Below are 17,195 nucleotides of genomic sequence, written 5' to 3'. Positions count from 1 at the left end.
CCCCCTTGCAAAGGCTGTTGCAACCTGTGCATTGCACGATCCCTTGTTTTAGGGGCTTGTAAGTTTCAGGCAGGAAGTGAAGCCGACTCCCGGCTAAGGGCAGCCCCAGGAAGCTGCTGCGGGAGGAAATGCAATTTCTGCTGGGAGGGGTTGAAACCTTTGCAAAAAGGCGTCGCCGGCAAAGCTAGAGCCCTCTCGCGGATGCTTTGAAGCGCGCTCCTTCGATGATTCTCTTTGCAATGGAACAACGGTAGGTATAAACATTTCCCAACAGCGCCATGCAAGGGGCTGGACAGTTGCCCTCGCGAAGGAAAAACACTATGCAACGCCCGGTTAAACTGTGGAACTCCCTCCCGCAGTTGGCAGTGATAGCCACCAACCTGGCTTTAAAAGAGGATTAAAAGGTAAAGGGACCCCTGACCATTAGGTCCAGTCGTGACCGACTCTGGGGTTGCGGCGCTCATCTCACTTTATTGGCCGAGGGAGCCAGCGTACAGCTTCCAGGTCATGTGGCCAGCATGACTAAGCCGCTTCTGGCGAACCAGAGCAGCGCATGGAAACGCTGTTTACCTTCCCGCCGGAGTGGTACCTATTTATCTACTTTCACTTTGACGTGCTTTTGAACTGCTAGGTTGGCAGGAGCAGGGACTGAGCAACAAGAGCTCATCCCGTCAGGAGATTCGAACCGCCGACCTTCTGATCAGCAAGTCCTAGGCTCTGTGGTTTAACCCACAGCGCCATCCGTGTCACTAAAAGAGGATTAGGGTTTCTCAATAAGGCACCTGGTTGGCCTCTGTGAAAACAGGATGCTGGACCAGGTGGGCCACTTAGCCTGACCCAACAGGCGTGCCTTATGCTCTTAAAAGTGCAAGGGCGGGGGAACAGATCTTGGTGGCAGGTGGGGGTGTTGATGCATTAGCCTGGAGGCACCTTGAGAGATGCAGAATATCTTTCTTAGCACGTTGGAAATGAAGAACAGGGCATTTTAAAAGCAAGCAAATGTATAAATATTATATATATATATGTAAACATCAAAACCAAGAGCCTCTTCTATTCTCTCCCATACTAACTACCTCGCTTCTAACTCCCACCCTGAGCAGAAAAATAAGATGTCACAAAGAAGGGTGGGTCACTGTTAACCTGACAACCCACCCACTTGCGCCCTGGGCCAATCCTGCGCCTCCTGCGTCTTGACGCTTCTTCGGAACTTTGAGGCTCCTGCCATTCTGTCTGGCAGCTGGCTGAAACATCTCTCTTCCACTTTCATTCCACTTTGAGAAGCTTAAGCTTCTCCCAGGCGGTTCCCCTTTAAGCAATGTTTCTAGTGAGAACCTATCCCTTCCTTTTAAATACAGTAGAGAACTCATATCTCCCAAGTTTAGGGGAAGAGCCATAGCTCAGTGGTGGCGCTTCCCCCTTGCATTGCAGAAGGCACCAGGTTCAAATTCTGACATTGCCAGGTAGGGCTTCGAGAAACTCCCTGCCTGAAACTCTGGAGAGCTGCTGCCAGTGGGGGCCAGTCACCTCCCACCATTTCAGACCCACATTTAACCCAAATACACACCCCTCATTTAGCTAGAGTGAGGGGGGTCAGTCTGAATGATACCCTGGGCCTCTGTGATCCTCTGTCTATGAGTATCTTTGCCAGGAAAGCTAAGTACAGTACTTGTCATTTGCATCTTAACCAAGTGAGCTCTGTTGCCATAGAGACAAAGTGGGCTTTTCCCACTCCACCTGGCTGGATGCCACAGTCACCCTAATATGGGGACCAATAGGACAAAGTGGGGAATTGTGTGTGAGTTGGGTTGATGCTGGAATATGAAGAGACAGAGATATTGTCTTGCTCTCTCCTGGACCCCAAGCTGTGGCTTGGGGCTTCCCTGGAACCCTAACATCGAAGAAAGATCTACTGAGGTGTTAACGCTGAGAGCAGGTTATATATTGTATATGTGTACTGTAAATAAAACTATATATCCCAAAGATACCATGGTCTCTATTTGGTTTCATTCTAAGGAAACTGGACCTTGGGTGAATGCAGGCACACCTAGAGTCTGGCTACTCAGAGTTTGGGCTACATGCAACACTGGTGTCAGAAGTGCAACATTAATAATGATGATGATGATGATGTGATTCTTACACCCTTCACTAAGTCTAGCTGGGATCAGCAGATAAAATTCCTGTGTGGATATTCAGGGGTTGATATGATGAAAAGCGTGTGGGACTTTTTAGTTTAGAGAAAAGGTAAGTAAGAAGCAATGCAATAGAAGTGTCTAAAGTTATTCATGGCGTGGAGACAGTGGATGGATAAAAGTTTCTCTCCCTCTCTTGTGGCACTAGAACTCGTGGACATCCAATGCAGCTGAGTGCTGGAAGATTCAGGACAGAGAAAAGGAAGTCCTTCACACAGCACAACGTTGAACTATGGAACTCCCTCCCACAGGAGGCAGGGGTGCTCGCCACCTTGGTGGCTTTAAAAGAGAATTGCCTGTGGGTTTCCCATTGATGCTTGGCCACTGTGAGAACAGGAGGCTGGACTAGATGGGCCACCCATGATCCAGCAGCCAAGCTGTTCTTATGTTCTTAGGTTAGGGCGATGTTCACCCGGAAGCCCTCTCCAAAGGAATGCATCTCCTTCGGTCACACAGAGAACAAACCCCACAGGGACTATCTCAATGCAGTGCTTTTACAATTTTATTGCCTTTGAGGTTTCTGTATTCAAGGTTGGGAATTTGATTTGTTAATAATTGGTTGTTTTTTTTTATGGAAAATGAATAAACATTATTTTAGGGGGGGGCTGTTGTTGGACTGTGGCGGCTCCCAGCATTCCTGATCACTGGCCATGCTGGTCAACAGCCCCCAGAAGGCTCCAGGTTCCCCAACCCCGCTGCACCCCCCAAATAGAAGTTTCTCGTCTTCAGAATTGTGGCTCTGACGCATCTGTTTCTGCAGCACCGGCCTCTGCTGGAATCAGTGGTAAAAGATCAGCACGGAAGACTCCGTTATCTCTTTGGAAGAGCTCCAGCCTTTGTGAGTACCGTATCCGTCCCAGTCGAAGCTGGCAAAATCGCCGCACTGCCGAGGGCTGGCTTCTGGGAAGAAGCCTCCTCCCCCAATGCAATGCTAGGAAAGGGAAGAAAGAACAAGAGGAGAGAGGTGGGACAAATTGGGAGGGGATGCAAGCCCTACGGAGAGGATGGGATCGCAGTTTGAAATGCGCTTGATGGATTGCAGAGCTCAGCAGCAAAGGAGAAAAAGAAACTCAGGGGGCAAATACAAAATACACCTAGTCTTGTGAACTCTGCTGAGAGATGGACTTAGGGATCAGAGTGTGATCAGGCCACTGTCAGCCAGCCAGCAAGGGGATATTTTTTGCAACAGCAAAATCCACCCAAGGTGGTGGCACTTTTGAGCTGCATTACTAAATGCACTGACTGCTCAGTCTTTGGTCACCCCCAGTTTGTTTATAACAAGGAAGGTGTTGTGAGAATTATAAGGTCTAAGATATAAAATAAATGTTCATAAAAGTACCAGGCAAACACATACATAAATATATAAACCATATGTCTGAAACAGTCCTAAAGCCATTTTGACTCTTTCAGTGACCTCAAATATTCCTCCGCAGTTTGGATGGAAATGGGAAAAACCTCGCCATTGTCTCTGTGCTTACAAATCCTGCCTTAAGGGCACATTTGGGTATGAATAGGGTGAGCCTGTGACCTGGACTCAGGAATTACTGTAAGTATATATCATCACAAAAGAATGGCCAAGCTGTCCAGGTAAACCCATTAACAAGTTTTCTGCCAGGCAGGATTCTGCTGTAGACTGCCCCTTCTGTGATGTATGTATGATGTATTGTTGGGTGGTCTTGATCTAAAAGGTAAAGGACCCTGACAGTTAAGTCCAGTCGCAAACAACTCTGGGGTTGCAGCGCTCATCTGGCTTTACTGGCCGAGGGAGCCAGCGTTTGTCTGCAGACAGCTTCCAGGTCATGTGGCCAGCATGACTAAGATGCTTCTGGCGAAACCAGAGCAGCGCACGGAAATGCTGTTTTACCTCCCCGCCGGAGCGGTATGTGGGGGTCAGGTAGGATTGCTATGAGGAATTATGAAAAATGGAACAAGCCATTGTGTCGCAATGAAAACACTGCTTGACTGGGTTTGAGTCATTGACAATAATTTCAGATCGAATCCCACAAGCCTGCACCTCTGCCATTTGCTTTCTCTACGCCTGACAGGCAAGTAAAAGCATTCTAAACACAGGCCAATTGTTCACCAGGCATCCTGAGCCATAAAGGTAGAAGGTAGCTTTGATGTAGCTTTTGTTAGTTTTGTTAATCTTTAGATAGATCTTAAGAGCCAGGAACAGAGTTTACACGGGGATGGTAAATGTGTCTTTCTTTCCTATGGGTTTATGACCTCGGGGGGCGGGGTACTAAATGCATTCCTCCTTGGTTCCTGTTTATTTAGCTTAACCACGTATACATGCTCAAATAGGAAATACTTTCTTTGTAGTTAAAAGGATTTCTTCTGATCTGACTTTGTCCCACGTGGGGTTTTTGAAATGCTCAGAGGAAATCTGATTGGTTCTTAGGAACACTGTGTAAAAAGTTATTTTGTGAATAAAACGACCTGGGCCAAGGGGTGCACAAATTATTATTGGCACTTCCAGAGTCTTGCTGGTCAGTGGCGTAGCGTGGGTTGTCAGCACCCGGGGCAAGGCAAGTAATTTGCGCCCCCTAACCTGTGGATTTGCGCCCCCTAACCCGTGGATTTGCGCCCCCTAACCCGTGGATTTGCCCTAACCCCAGATGTTGCGCCCGGTGCGCCCGGCCCCCCCTGCACCCCCCACGCTACGCCACTGTTGCTGGTCAAGCCTCGTGTGTATTTTATTAATCAGAGTCCAATCCTTCCTTGCTTTTGGAATGCAACATTTATCTATTTATCTACTTGCACTTTGATGTGGGTTGGGGGGAGCACCCTGTTGCAACAGTTTAATAAAGATCAGGCTTACTAGCTGCTTTGCTTCTCAATATTCTCTGGTTGGCCTCTGTTATTTTCTCCTACCGATAGAGAACCTTCATAAGGACTCTGTATGGACTCTTGGGTACCCCATAAGGGAAAAGGAGCAGTTTTATAACAGAAGGCAAGCAAGAGTTGAGGGTTTCGTGGAAGAGGAGGGCCCCAGCTGGCAAAAGGAACTTCAGGAGATACAGGAAAGGCTAGAGAACCTGCAGCACCCTAAGTTGAAAGTGGAGGGCATGCAGAGACTACTCAAATCCTTTAAAAGTGGCTGTTGGGAGGGGAAACTAGCAGAAGCCAAGAAGAGAGGAGAGGGCCTCTCGCTGTGGATTCAAGGCTGGTGAGGAGACTCACGTGTTCTGTGTTGCATCCCGTGACTTTAACACCAGCGCACAGAGCCATGGCGGCTTTCTCGTGATTAAACACTCGGAACTGCACAAAGCCAGCGACAAATTCGGCTGAGAAAAAGAAAGGAGAAATAGCAGAAGTGTCTTTAGTCCCTCTGGTGGAAAACCTTGGCCAGCAGCTGGGCGTAAGGACATCAGAAAAGCCAGCTGGATCAAGCCAGGAGCCCACCTAGCCCAGCACATAGCTGTCAACTTACAGATTTGAAAATAAGGGACCAGCAGCCAAAATAAGGGATTTTCAGAGCACAGGTATGTTCAACTTCTGAGCCCCTCCGAGCCAAAGACAGAAAGCCCAGCCAGCAGCCAAACGAAGCCTCAAGTGGTGGTTCCCACAGTGCAGCAACCCAGCAAAGGGGATGCAGCAAGGAAAACCACCGTCGCCTCTCCGCTGGGAAGCGCTGAGCAAAGGCGAGTCCCCAGGCAACGCGGCTGATTTGATTGCCACAAGGCATGCAAGCTCCACCCCCCCAGTCGTTCTTAGACTCCTTATTGGGTGAGCAACGCAGCCAAGCAACACAGTTGGAGCCTTCCTCCTCCCTGGCCGGCAGGGAGGGAGGGAGGGAGGGAGAGGAGCTGCTTTGAAACCCAGGAAATTTAAGGGACATCATCAATAAGGGGGGACACAGCGCTGGGATAAGGGAGTTTCCCACCAAATAAGAGACAGTTGACAGCTATGGCCCAGCATCCTGTTCTCACAGGGCCCAACCAGATGCCCCTTCTGGGAAGTCCAAAAGAGGACCAGAGCAGAAGAGCCCCTCTCTCCTCCTGTGGTTTCCAAGAACTGCTATTTAGAAGCATTACTGCGAGACAGAGGATAGCCATCTAGTATTACTACTATTAAAATTTGTATACCGCCCTTCATCTGCAGATCTCAGAGTGGTTCACGACATAAAAATACAACATGAAAGCACCAAACACATGATAGAAACAACAACAAAACCACAACCCAATACCCCCCAGTGAATTTGTCTAATCCTCTTTTAAAGCCATCCAAGTTGGAACAAGTTCCATAATAATTTATCTATGCACTTCCTGAAGAAGCCCTCGTTTTTTGGTCTGTCCTGAATCTTCCAACACGCAGCTTCATGGGATGTGCATGAGTTCTAGTGTTAAACAAGAGAGGGACAAAAACTTCTCTATTTGCTGTCTCCGTGCCACACATAACTGCGTAACTTGAGCCTCAGTCACACTGCCGCATCCTAAACCCTTGTTGCAGAGATACATAATTTGTTATTTACCGTATTTTTCGCTCTATAGGGCGCACCGGACCATAGGGCACACCTAGATTTTAGGGAGGGGGGAAATAAAGGGGGAAAAATTATTTTCCCCCCCCCCAGCCCCAAAGAGCAAAGAAGCCAAGACAGCGAGCGGGATCCATCCCGCTGGCTCTCTTGACTTCCTCTTTAGCCGCACGCAACCTCTCCATCCGGGAGAGGCTGCGCACGGCTTTGGCAGAAGCCAAGACAGTGAGCAGGATTGATCCCGCTCACTGTCTTGGCTTCATTTTTAGCCGTGGAACTCCCGCCGGGCTCCGAAGGCTTGCGGATAGCTGCCTGAAGCCCGGTATGCGCAGCCTGCATTCGCTCCATAGGACGCACACACATTTCCCCTTCATTTTTGGAGGGGAAAAAGTGTGCCCTATAGAGCGAAAAATACGGTATTTTTTAAAAAATAAGCCAGGTAAGGTGAGCATGCGAGGGAACCCAGTTCTTCAGTAAACCCAGTTTTTCAATAAATGTGTCTCAGGCCTTGCAACAAAGCATCTTGGCAAATAGTTAGGCAGGCAGTCAAGTTAGGCACCTGAGTGAGTTGAGCAGCAGGCCGAGGAGAGACCTCACCAGAGCCCTCAAGAGCCCCGTCCCCATTTCTTATTTATGCTCAGCCACAGTCTGGTCAAAGGAAGCAAGACTTACTTCGCCCGTTTGGAGAATAGTAGTCCGAGGTATTCTGGGCACTCCCTGCATCGTAGGTGACGGGGACGGCTGGGCCATTGTTGGTCTGGCAGGTGCCAATCCCATAGGTCACGGGGTATTTCTGAAAAGAGAAGCAGGAAGGGATCTGAGGCTCGCTTTGGGCTTGTGACGTTCCTCATGCTCAGCCAGAAAAGATCCATAAGGGAGGAAAGGAGATCCAGAACATCTAATTACTCTCAGCACAGGGACGTGACACAGGCCAAGGGGACGGGAGCCCCAGTACAAAAAGACAGCGGGTGAATTGGGCCCCTTCTAGGGTGGAGCTGCTCCCACTTTTTCTGTCTCCTCTGCCTCAGAGAGACCCCCCCCCCCAAATCTCCCACCCAGCCTCATCCCAGACTTGGATGAAATTAGGGACACCCTATTCCATATCCTCCAATGTTTCTCTGATGAAAACAGGGACGTCCTAAGCAAAAGCGATGGGACGCGGGTGGCGCTGTGGGTTAAACCACAGAGCCTAGGACTTGCCGATCAGAAGGTCAGCGGTTCGAATCCCTGCAATCGGGTAAGCTCCTGTTGCTCCCTGCTCCTGCCAACCTAGCAGTTCAAAAGCACGTCAAAGCGCAAGTAGAGAAATAGGTACCGCTCCGGTGGGAAGGTAAACGGCGTTTCTGTGCGCTGCTCTGGTTCGCCAGAAGCAGCTTAGTCATGCTGGCCACATGACCCGGAAGCTGTTCGCCGGCTCCCTCGGCCAATAAAGCGAGATGAGCGCTGCAACCCCAGAGTCGGTCATGACTGGACCTAATGGTCAGGGGTCCCTTTACCTTTACCTAAGTAAAAGCGAGAACATTCCAGGACCAATTCAGAAACTGGGATGGCTTCTGTAAATCTGGGACTGTCCCTTGAAAATGGGGGCACTTGGAGGGTCCGTGAGACCCCAGTATGTGACCAGGGGGTGCCTTCCTGCCCTGCTTGTGGGCTTGCTGGAGGCCCCAGGCCCAGATGGGGCCCTGATCTGGGGTCTCCGCCACAGCAGGGCTTTCCTAGGAAAACCTGGAGGCCTGGGGAAGGGCCCTTGTAGCTCAGTGGCAGAGGGTCTGCCTTGAAAGCAGAAGGTCCCAGGTTCAATCTCTGCTGGTGGCCTCCCCAGGTGAGGTTAGAGGGACACTCCTGTCTAAAATCCTGGAGAGCCATTGCTGTCTGTCAGTGTAGACGGTTTTGAGGGAGCTTCCTGGGTCCCGATTACTAAAAAAAAAAGGGGGGGAAGTCTCCTGCCCCGCTCAACCACCCAAATCCCAAATGCCGAGTCAGCCGGCAGAAATCCTGAGTCATGACTTGCTTACCTGGTAGAGCCTGAGAAGGTTCCCTCCAAGCTCAGACAAGAACCCGGTTTCGGTGCGGTATCTCAGGAGCGAAGACTCGCGCCATTTCTTCATGGGGGTGTTGTTGGGGACGTGCCATATGGCCATGTCTGCTGCTTCAAGGTCATAATAGCCAGGATTCTGGAAAGAAAGAGAATCAGGGGTGTGAGAGGGGGAGGAGGGTTTGGTTTTTAAATTGGGGTGTGTGTGTGTGTCTTTTACAGTAACAGGAGACACTGTCGAGAAAGAGCCTTTTCCTCTGTATTTCCCCCCCCCTTGCAAGTTCCACTGATTCCCGTATTTTTCTCTCTATAGGATGCACTTTTCCCCCTCCAAAAATTAAGGGGAAATGTGTGTGTGTCCTATAGAGCTAATGCAGGCTCCTTGGCTTCAGCGATAGCAACGCGAAGCCTCCGAAGCGCAGAGGGAGCGCTCCCTCCACACTCCGGAGGCTTTGCGTTGCTTTCGCTGAAGCCTGGAGAGCAAGAGGGGTCGGTGCGCATTGACCCCTCTCGCTCTCCAGGCTTCAGGGATAGCCGCCTGAAGATTTCAGAGCGCAGCGCGAGTTCCTGCTGTGCTCTGCAGGCTTCAGGTTCCTTTCGCTGAAGCCAGGAGAGCAAGACTCTCCTGGCTTCAGCAGAGAGGGAGAGCTGCGCAGCGCTCCTTCAGCCAAGTGGGAGGAGAAATGGAAGGGGCTCCGTTTCTCCTGCCGCTTCGCTGAAGGGGCGCTGAGCAGAGAGGGGGAGAATTTTTTTTCTTGTTCTCCCCCTCTAAAACAAGGTGTGTTCTATGGTCCGGTGCGTCCTATAGAGAAAAATACGGTATATTTGTGGCCTGTACAGGCAGTCTATTTTTGTCCCTGTTTTTGCCTTTTAGGGGGATGTCTTTGAAACATTTCCCGATGTACCTTCAATTGGCAGAATTGCCATTCTCACACAGGTGCCGCATAAGACCCACATTTGTAAGAACTCAGTCATTTAATATGGCGAAACTTTGGAACTCCCTGCCACTTGATATCAGCCGGGGGTATCATTGTACCTTTCCTCGGAGCCTCCAGTTTAGACAAACCTCCCCAGATGTTTAGAAAGTTGACGCGGATTTTTATTTGTTTCCATCTCTTGTTGTTTTAACCTTTCGCATGTGTCAGGGGTTCAGGAGCAGAGGCACAGGAAAGGGAGGAGATAGAGACCGAGGGGGAGGAATCCGAGGGAGAGGTTAGCGATGACAGCCGCCCTAGGTCTCTAAGTCTTTCCAGTGAATCGGAGGATTCACAGAAGGGGGCTCCCGTGGTCAGAGCAAAGGGGTTGCCAAGGGGAACACCCCAGGAAGGAGGGGCCAGAGGGGACTCAGAGAGCAGCAGTTGGAAATCGGGACCAGCTTCCCCACCAAAGAGCAGTAGGGGGGAGGAGTCCCAGGTATCGACATCAGGCAGCTCTCCGTCAGCGGAAGGACATGAGTCAGGATTGGCCACGCCTGCATCAGAGAGCGAGGAAACGGTCAAAAGGAAGGTTGGAGACTGGGCACGCGCGCCAAGTTCAAACGTACAAGAGGGTGGCGCAGTGAGCAGCCCGGAAAGGGAGCCATGTCCTAAAGCCCGCCGAAGGGAGGGGGAAGAGTCAGAGGGGTCCGCGTCCGAAGCGTCCAGGAAGGAAGGGACCCCGGGGGGGTAGTAGGACCCAGAGGCGGAAGGAGAGACGGAAGAGGTGGAGTAAGGTTAGAGTCTTAAGCTGGTGTACAGGGGGCGGAGATTCAGACGGAGCTTCGCCGGTCTAGTCTCTAGACGTAGAGACGCACGCTAGGGCTTGAAAATGGAAACTGTACTGCAATAAAGACTTTTGTACATTACTACTGGCTAGCGTTGGTCCTCTGTGAGCTGGGACCTGGAGGCAGTCTCTGACAGCATGTTTTACATTACTGCTGGGGCCAAGCTCTGCTGAACTCAGTAGCAGTGGACTTCTGAATAGGCAGACAAAGGACATCGTTCGCCTATTGCGCCACTACAAAGACAGTCTCACCTTGTAGTCATCACTGGTTGAGGCTATAGCTGACCCAAAGGTGGAGTTGTTGGACCAGTTTCCATCTCCTGTAGCGTAGTTGGCGTTACTGCCTTGCTGGCTGGACCAGCGGTCCCCCACGGTGCATTTCCCATACATGTTGTTTTCGTGGACGCTGGCCACCAGAGTCCAGCCTCCTCCGTTGGTGGTCATGTCACAGAAGGTCTGGTAGATCTCTCCGTCTTCCGTGGCCAGGAAATACAACCCATCTGCTCAAAAGACAGGATCAAGACAGGATCTTTCCCGCTCCCTTAATATAATGTTTATTAAATTTTCTTTTTTCCTTTATAACAACCAAATAAAATTTCTTCATCACATATATCTTTGCTCAAATTGAGCTTTGACTTCCTCCCGTCCCCCTCCCTGACTTCCATATGTAATCACTTTTACCTTCGCATTTCTAAATCATCACCCTATTTACCTTATCTCCATACTTAAAAGACTTACTTCTAATATTTATAAACAGGTATCAAATCATAACCTTACAAAATATTTTAAATCAATCCTGCAAATGTTTTCAAATGTTTGCAATGTTCCTTCATATATTGTACAAATTTATTCCAGTCCTTTTCAAACAGTTGCACTGGTTTTGGATTTTCCCCGTCAGTCTCGCCAGCTTAACCTATTCAATCATCTTTGTCTGCCATTCTTCCAACGTTGGAAGTTCTTGCTGCTTCCATTTCTGGGCTAAAAGTATCCTTGCTGCCGTGGTAGCATACATAAATATATTTATGTCTTTTTTGGGAATTTCTTCACCTATTATCCCTAATAAGAAAGCCTCTGGTTTTTTACTAAAGGTATTTTTGAAAATCTTTTTCAGTTCATTATATATCATACCCCAGTAGGCTTTAAACTTAGGACATGTCCACCACATATGAAAGAAATTCCCTTCCTTCTCCTTACATTTCCAACATACCTTATCTTAATTTCTATACATTTTAGCTAGTCGGCGTCAAATACCACCTATACATCATCTTCATTAAATGTTCTTTTAATGCCGTACAGGCAGTGAATTTAATTGTTTTTGTCCATAATCTTTCCCACATCTCTAATTCAATATTGTGACCAAAATCTTGCGCCCATTTAATCATAACTGTCTTAACTCCTTCAGGATCAATACAGGATCAAGCAATTGGGTGGTCTTAAGAAGACTTGGCCACCTTTAGATCAGTGTTTCCCAAACTTGGGTCTGTTTACGGACTACAATTCCCATCATCCCTGACCACAGGTCTTTGTTAGCTAGGGATGGTGGGAGTTGTAGTCCACGGAACAGCTGCTTATTTCCTCACCTGTGCACCCTGGCGAGGAGCTCTTGATTTCTTTGCAGCTCCTTGGAAGCTTGTGAAGACCGTGTGGATTGCTTGTGCTGCAGGATGAGGCCTCTTCCCACTTCTGCAGCAGACCCAGGACATCTTGCTTTGCGGAGCTGAGGCAGCAGCTGCTATCTGCGTGCAGGACAATCGGTGTGAACAGGCTGAGTTACCCAGACATATGGAGAGGGAGTTGCCCAGGTTGGAAGACGGAAGCAGGATCCAGGGTGACCTTGGCAGGACGGGGAACTGGGCCAGAACTAACAACATGAATGTCAACAGAGATCAATGCACTTACGTAGGCAGACCCACAGGGACAAAATACAGGAAGGGTGACAACTTGGCTTGACAGCAGAACCTAGGAAAAGGCATCCAGGGTTTTAATGGATAAGCGAAACGTGAGCCAGCAGTGTGGTATGGCAGCAAAATGGGCCAGTGCAATTCTAGGTTGTATCAAAAGAAGTATAGTGTCCAGAATGTGAGAAGTAATGGTCAGTACTTTTTCCCCTGGAAAAATAGGTCAGAAGGTTGGCAGTTTGAATCCCCACGACAGGAGGAAGCTCCCGTTGTTCGGTCCCTGCTCCTGCCCACCTAGCAGTTCGAAAGCACGAAGTGCAAGTAGATAAATAGGTACCGCTCCGGCGGGAAGGTAAATGGCGTTTCCGTGCACTGCTCTGGTTCGCCAGAAGCGGCTTAGTCATGCTAGCCACATGACCCGGAAGCTGTACACCGGCTCCCTCGGCCAATAAAGCAAGGTGAACGCCACAATCCCAGAGTCGTCCGTGACTGGACCTAACGGTCAGGAGTCCCTTTACCTTTACCTTACTCACCATGAAGTTGTTACAGTAAGTGCCACACTTTTTAACAACGAAAAAGAGGTGCCAGTACTGTGTACCCGTGAGTAAAGTAAAGGTAAAGGTACCCCTGCCCGTACGGGCCAGTCTTGCCAGACTCTGGGGTTGTGCGCCCATCTCACTTAAGAGGCCAGGGGCCAGCGCTGTCCGGAGACACTTCCAGGTCATGTGGCCAGCGTGACAAAGCTGCATCTGGCGAGCCAGCGCAGCACACAGAAACGCCGTTTACCTTCCTGCCAGTAAGCGGTCCCTATTTATCTACTTGCACCTGGGGGTGCTTTCGAACTGCTAGGTTGGCAGGCGCTGGGACCGAGCAACGGGAGCGCACCCCGCCGCGGGGATTCGAACCGCCGACCTTTCAATCGGCAAGCCCTAGGCGCTGAGGCTTTTACCCATGTACCCGTGAGTACCCTTTAAAAAAAACAAAAAACAAAAACCCAACAGCACTGGTACTGCTCCATTCTACTTTGGTCAGATTTCACCTGAATACTGTTTCCAGTTCTGGTTGTCAGGAAGGGATATGAACAAACTGGAAATGGGGGCAGTCAAGGGCCTGGGAAGCCAATCCTGTGAGAAAAGGTTTAAGAAGCTTTGTTCAATCTGGAGAAGAGACCAAAGGCTGAGACACACCCACACACCCGCTCTCCTGACACTAGAACCCGGGGGACATCTAATGAAGTGGAATATTGGAAGAGTCAGGATGGAGAAACAAAAGGGCTTCTTCACGTAGCACATCGTTAAACTATGGAACTCCCTGCCACAGGGGGCGGTGATGGCCACCAGCTTGGATGGTTTTTAAAGAGGATTGGGCAAATTCATGGAGGAGGAGGAGGAGGAGACTATCAATGGCTACTAGCAGTTCTGGAAGCCGCAAGAGGGGAAAGGGCTCTTGCGTTCGGATCCTGATTGCGGGCTTCCCACCGGCAATTGTTTGGCCCCTGTGAGAACAGGATGCTGGACTAGACGGGTGGTTGGCCGCCTGACCCAGGAGATGTTTGCTGTGTTCTTAAGATACAATCACCAACTTCAAACATCTGAAGGGCTCTCACAGAAAGCAGATCTGATTTATGTTCCTCCGGAGGCGAGGGCTGAAACCAGCAGTTTCAATTTATGAGAAATAGGATCTTGACTCAATAGCAGGGAGAACTTCCTGATGGCACAAGGTGTTCAGCTGTGGAACGCAGAGTCCTGGAAGGTGAGAGACTCTTCAATCACTAGTGGCTTTTAAGTGGAGGCTGGACAGGTACTTATCACTGGGTGCTGTAGGTGTACATCTCCTTCATTGGCAGGGGGCTCGGCTAGATGTCCTTTGGAGGTGCCCTTCCAACACAACGGTTCCAAGAGTTTGCCCCAAGATATGCCAAATGTGTATGGAAAGGCCCCTTGCCCCCCAAAAAAAAGACCAAAGAAAAGCACAACATCCTGGCACAGTCTCTCTCTCTCCCCCCCCCCCCCCCCGCCCTAGGCACCAGCATATACTTACCACACAGGTCCCCTTTTGGGAGGTCAGCCAAAAGTAAAAGGAGGAGAGCAAATCGCTTCATGGTGGGCTTTTTCTGTGGGTGAAAATGAGAGGGCTGGTGAGTCAATGACAGGGGTGGCTCACCCATAGGAACTGGTGGGCCATAATCAGTGCTCCCCCCCTAAAAAAAATTAAAAAAATGTTTAAGGGTACTCTCATTTTGACTCAAGAAAATCACTATTTTATCGTTCAAATCGGGAAAAAGAAATACAATAAATGGACAAAAGTACAAAGATTCACAAAATGTTTAAGGTTATGCATCCCCCCAGAAAAAAAAGGAGTGGTCTTAGTCAAAGGACTGAACAATTCGTCTCTCTTAATCCAGCGCCCCACAATCAACACGATTCATCACTTGCTTTAGAATTGTAGAGTTGGAAGGGACCACGAGGCTTTGAACTCACAACCCTGAGATCAAGAGTCTCCTGCTCTACTGACTGAGCTATCCATGGCCCATCCACACCAACCTTCATTCATTCATTCATCCATTCATCCATTCATTCCCCTCCCTTCACCCTAAGGCCCCATGGTGGGTTACAGCATTAAAATCAACATTAAAAACAATTAAAAAACAGTTTACAACCATAAAAATAAGGTGGGTCCTAATAATATATCCCTCAAGCGTCAAAAGCCAGGGCAAAGCGGTGCGTCTTCAGCATCCTCCGAAAGCTGTAGGATGAAGGTGCCAGATGCGCTTTTGCAGGGACTTCCACAACTTAGGGGCCACCACAGAGAAAGCCCTCTCTCCTTGGGCCCCCCGCCCCCCTGAGCATCTGAGGGCGAAGGAACTACCAAGAGGGAACCCCCCCTGCTGATCTTAACCACACCACCTCCTGGAGCGTCTGCAGGGAAGGAGACAGTCTTTCAGATATTTGGGGCCTGAGTCATTTAGGGCTTTGAGTGCTAACATGAGCACCTTGACTTGGGTCCGGGAATGAACGGGCAACCAGTGCCGCTGTTTTGAAACAATGGGTTATATAAGATCTAATGGGAACCCAAATCAGTAATCTGGCCCCTGCATTTGAGACCATCTGAAGTTTTCCATGACTGAAGTTGAGCAGCGTTGAATGTCCGCTCTTCCACGATCACAGCCATAACTGCAAGACCAAAGGACGTCTGCTCTGAATATTCTGCCCACAGGTGCGGATCCTAGCCTGGGGCCAGACGTGGCGTCATCTGACAACCTGCAGGAAAGGAGAGGGGGCCCTTTGCCAGAGGCAAATGGGGGGGACCCTCCTTCAGCTCCTCCTAACTAGAGCTGAGAGTTGGCTGTGATGTGTGATAAGAAGGCTGGGGAAAGTTGCTGGCTGGAAAAGGCAGAGAGAGATCGAGATCACGATGTTTGATTTCTGCTTGAATCCAGGCTGCAGCTATGGGAGAAACAACCCTTCTGTGGTGCTGATGCTGCGAATCCCTCCATTGTAGCCTCAGGTTGTACACAAACCAGATATCCTAAAAATTCCTTCCAGTAGCACCTTAAAGACCAACTAAGTTAGTTCTTGGTATGAGCTTTCGTGTGCATGCATACACTGTGTACCTGAAGAAGTGTGCGTGCATACCAAGAACTAACTTAGTTGGTCTTTAAGGTGCTACTGGAAGGAATTTTTTTTGTTTTGACTATGGCAGACCAACACGGCTACCCATCTGTAACATATATCCTAAAGACACCGTAGTCTCTGCTGTGCCTCATTCCCTGTAACCCACGGGATCTTGCACCACTTGAAGGTTGGGGTATCGTGCAACAGTACCAGTCGGAAGCACTGATACCAACCTAGTAGTAGTAACACCCCACCCCACCAACCAGGACCACCACTGTTATTCTTGTTACCACCAGCAGCAGCGGCCAGGAACATCACCCACCCGCAGCTGCTATTTGCTGCAATGCAAAGAGACCAGTCACTGATACACCACAACTCTCTTGTCTCCCTTTGGGTATTCAAGTTTGTCCAAAACTGATATCAACACAGCGACCGCTGAATCCTACTGCTCTACAGTAGTGGGTTCTCTGTGTTCAAAGAGTGTGACTATTTCCTTTCATATTCTATCACACTATTGGGCTTTGAAGGAAAATTGCCGGCTCACCTGGTTAGGAGATGTCGACGTTCTGGTCTTCTGATGCAAAGAGGTCGCCTCTGTCCTGCCTTTTATTAGCAGCTTGCTGACAAAAGTCAACAGCCGGGGGGATAACATCAAGGAACTATCAGACTCCAGAATTGTTTGTACAAAGAGCAGGGTGAGTCGGCCGAGCGGCAGAGGAAGGGTTTCACGATTTCAGCAATGTTTCTGGGAAAAGACTTCGTTTTCAGACATGGGGCATCCCCTGCAAGCCTGAGTTTCTAGTTGGGTGGGAAGTCAAGACTTTTTGCAACAGAAGGTGCAGAAGTTACTGGGTGCCTTGCATTCCAGAGTCGCATATCACTGAAATTAAAATTGCACCTAGAAGCCTCCAAAAGAATATCACTGGCCTCCTGCTATGTGTTCAGTTGCAGCCCTGTCTTTGGGGGAACTTTGTCAGACATGATAAACCAGAAGCTGACCCAAGTGTCTTCCTACACATGCTACTAAGAGGTTTAGGGTCTTTTGCTAGCCGGGGTGGTGCTGGAGGTGTAAACGACTCTCAGATTCTGAAAGGCTGGTCTCACTAAATCAAGTTCATTAATTTTGTTGAATTAAACTTTCTTAGTGGGTTTTCCAAACCGCTAACTCTTTTTATAGAGTTAGGGTAGGGGGCCACTGCGTATAAATCTATGCAGTGGGGT

At 49.4% G+C, this 17,195-nt stretch overlaps 1 protein-coding gene and 1 long non-coding RNA gene across 2 annotated transcripts; one reads left to right on the top strand and one right to left on the bottom strand.

The window, feature by feature from the left end:
* Nucleotides 1–5: 5 nt before the first annotated feature.
* LOC144325829 (uncharacterized) lies at nucleotides 6–5,029 on the top strand. The gene is made up of 2 exons (XR_013391024.1): nucleotides 6–250; nucleotides 2,338–5,029. It is a non-coding gene; the product is annotated as an uncharacterized LOC144325829 (long non-coding RNA).
* Nucleotides 2,674–16,643, bottom strand: LOC114587138 (intelectin-1-like). The gene is made up of 8 exons (XM_028711095.2): nucleotides 16,519–16,643; nucleotides 14,401–14,473; nucleotides 12,043–12,198; nucleotides 10,715–10,962; nucleotides 8,682–8,840; nucleotides 7,339–7,459; nucleotides 5,373–5,476; nucleotides 2,674–3,120 (listed from the first exon to the last, which is right to left on the bottom strand). The coding sequence occupies exons 1-8, from the start codon at nucleotides 16,624–16,626 to the stop codon at nucleotides 2,968–2,970; spliced, it is 1,122 nt and encodes a 373-aa protein (XP_028566928.2). The 5' UTR covers nucleotides 16,627–16,643; the 3' UTR covers nucleotides 2,674–2,967.
* Nucleotides 16,644–17,195: the final 552 nt, after the last annotated feature.

The sequence above is a fragment of the Podarcis muralis genome, chromosome 16 (genome assembly GCF_964188315.1).
Source record: "Podarcis muralis chromosome 16, rPodMur119.hap1.1, whole genome shotgun sequence".
Taxonomy (NCBI): Eukaryota; Metazoa; Chordata; class Lepidosauria; order Squamata; family Lacertidae; genus Podarcis; species Podarcis muralis.
Note: the sequence above shows the minus strand (reverse complement) of the source record. Positions and strands in the feature narration are given on the sequence as shown.

What these genes read in the sequence shown, in the direction of transcription:
- LOC114587138 (XM_028711095.2), bottom strand. Translation starts at nt 16,626, where the DNA reads ATGTTATCCCCCCGGCTGTTGACTTTTGTCAGCAAGCTGCTAATAAAA. An exon ending in CTCCTCGCCAGGGTGCACAG is followed by an intron (nt 10,963 to 12,042) that starts GTGAGGAAATAA and finishes TCTTTTGAGCAG; the next exon opens with ATGGGTTGTATTTCCTGGCC. An exon ending in CGGGATGCAACACAGAACAC is followed by an intron (nt 3,121 to 5,372) that starts GTGAGTCTCCTC and finishes TCCCTTTCCTAG; the next exon opens with CATTGCATTGGGGGAGGAGG.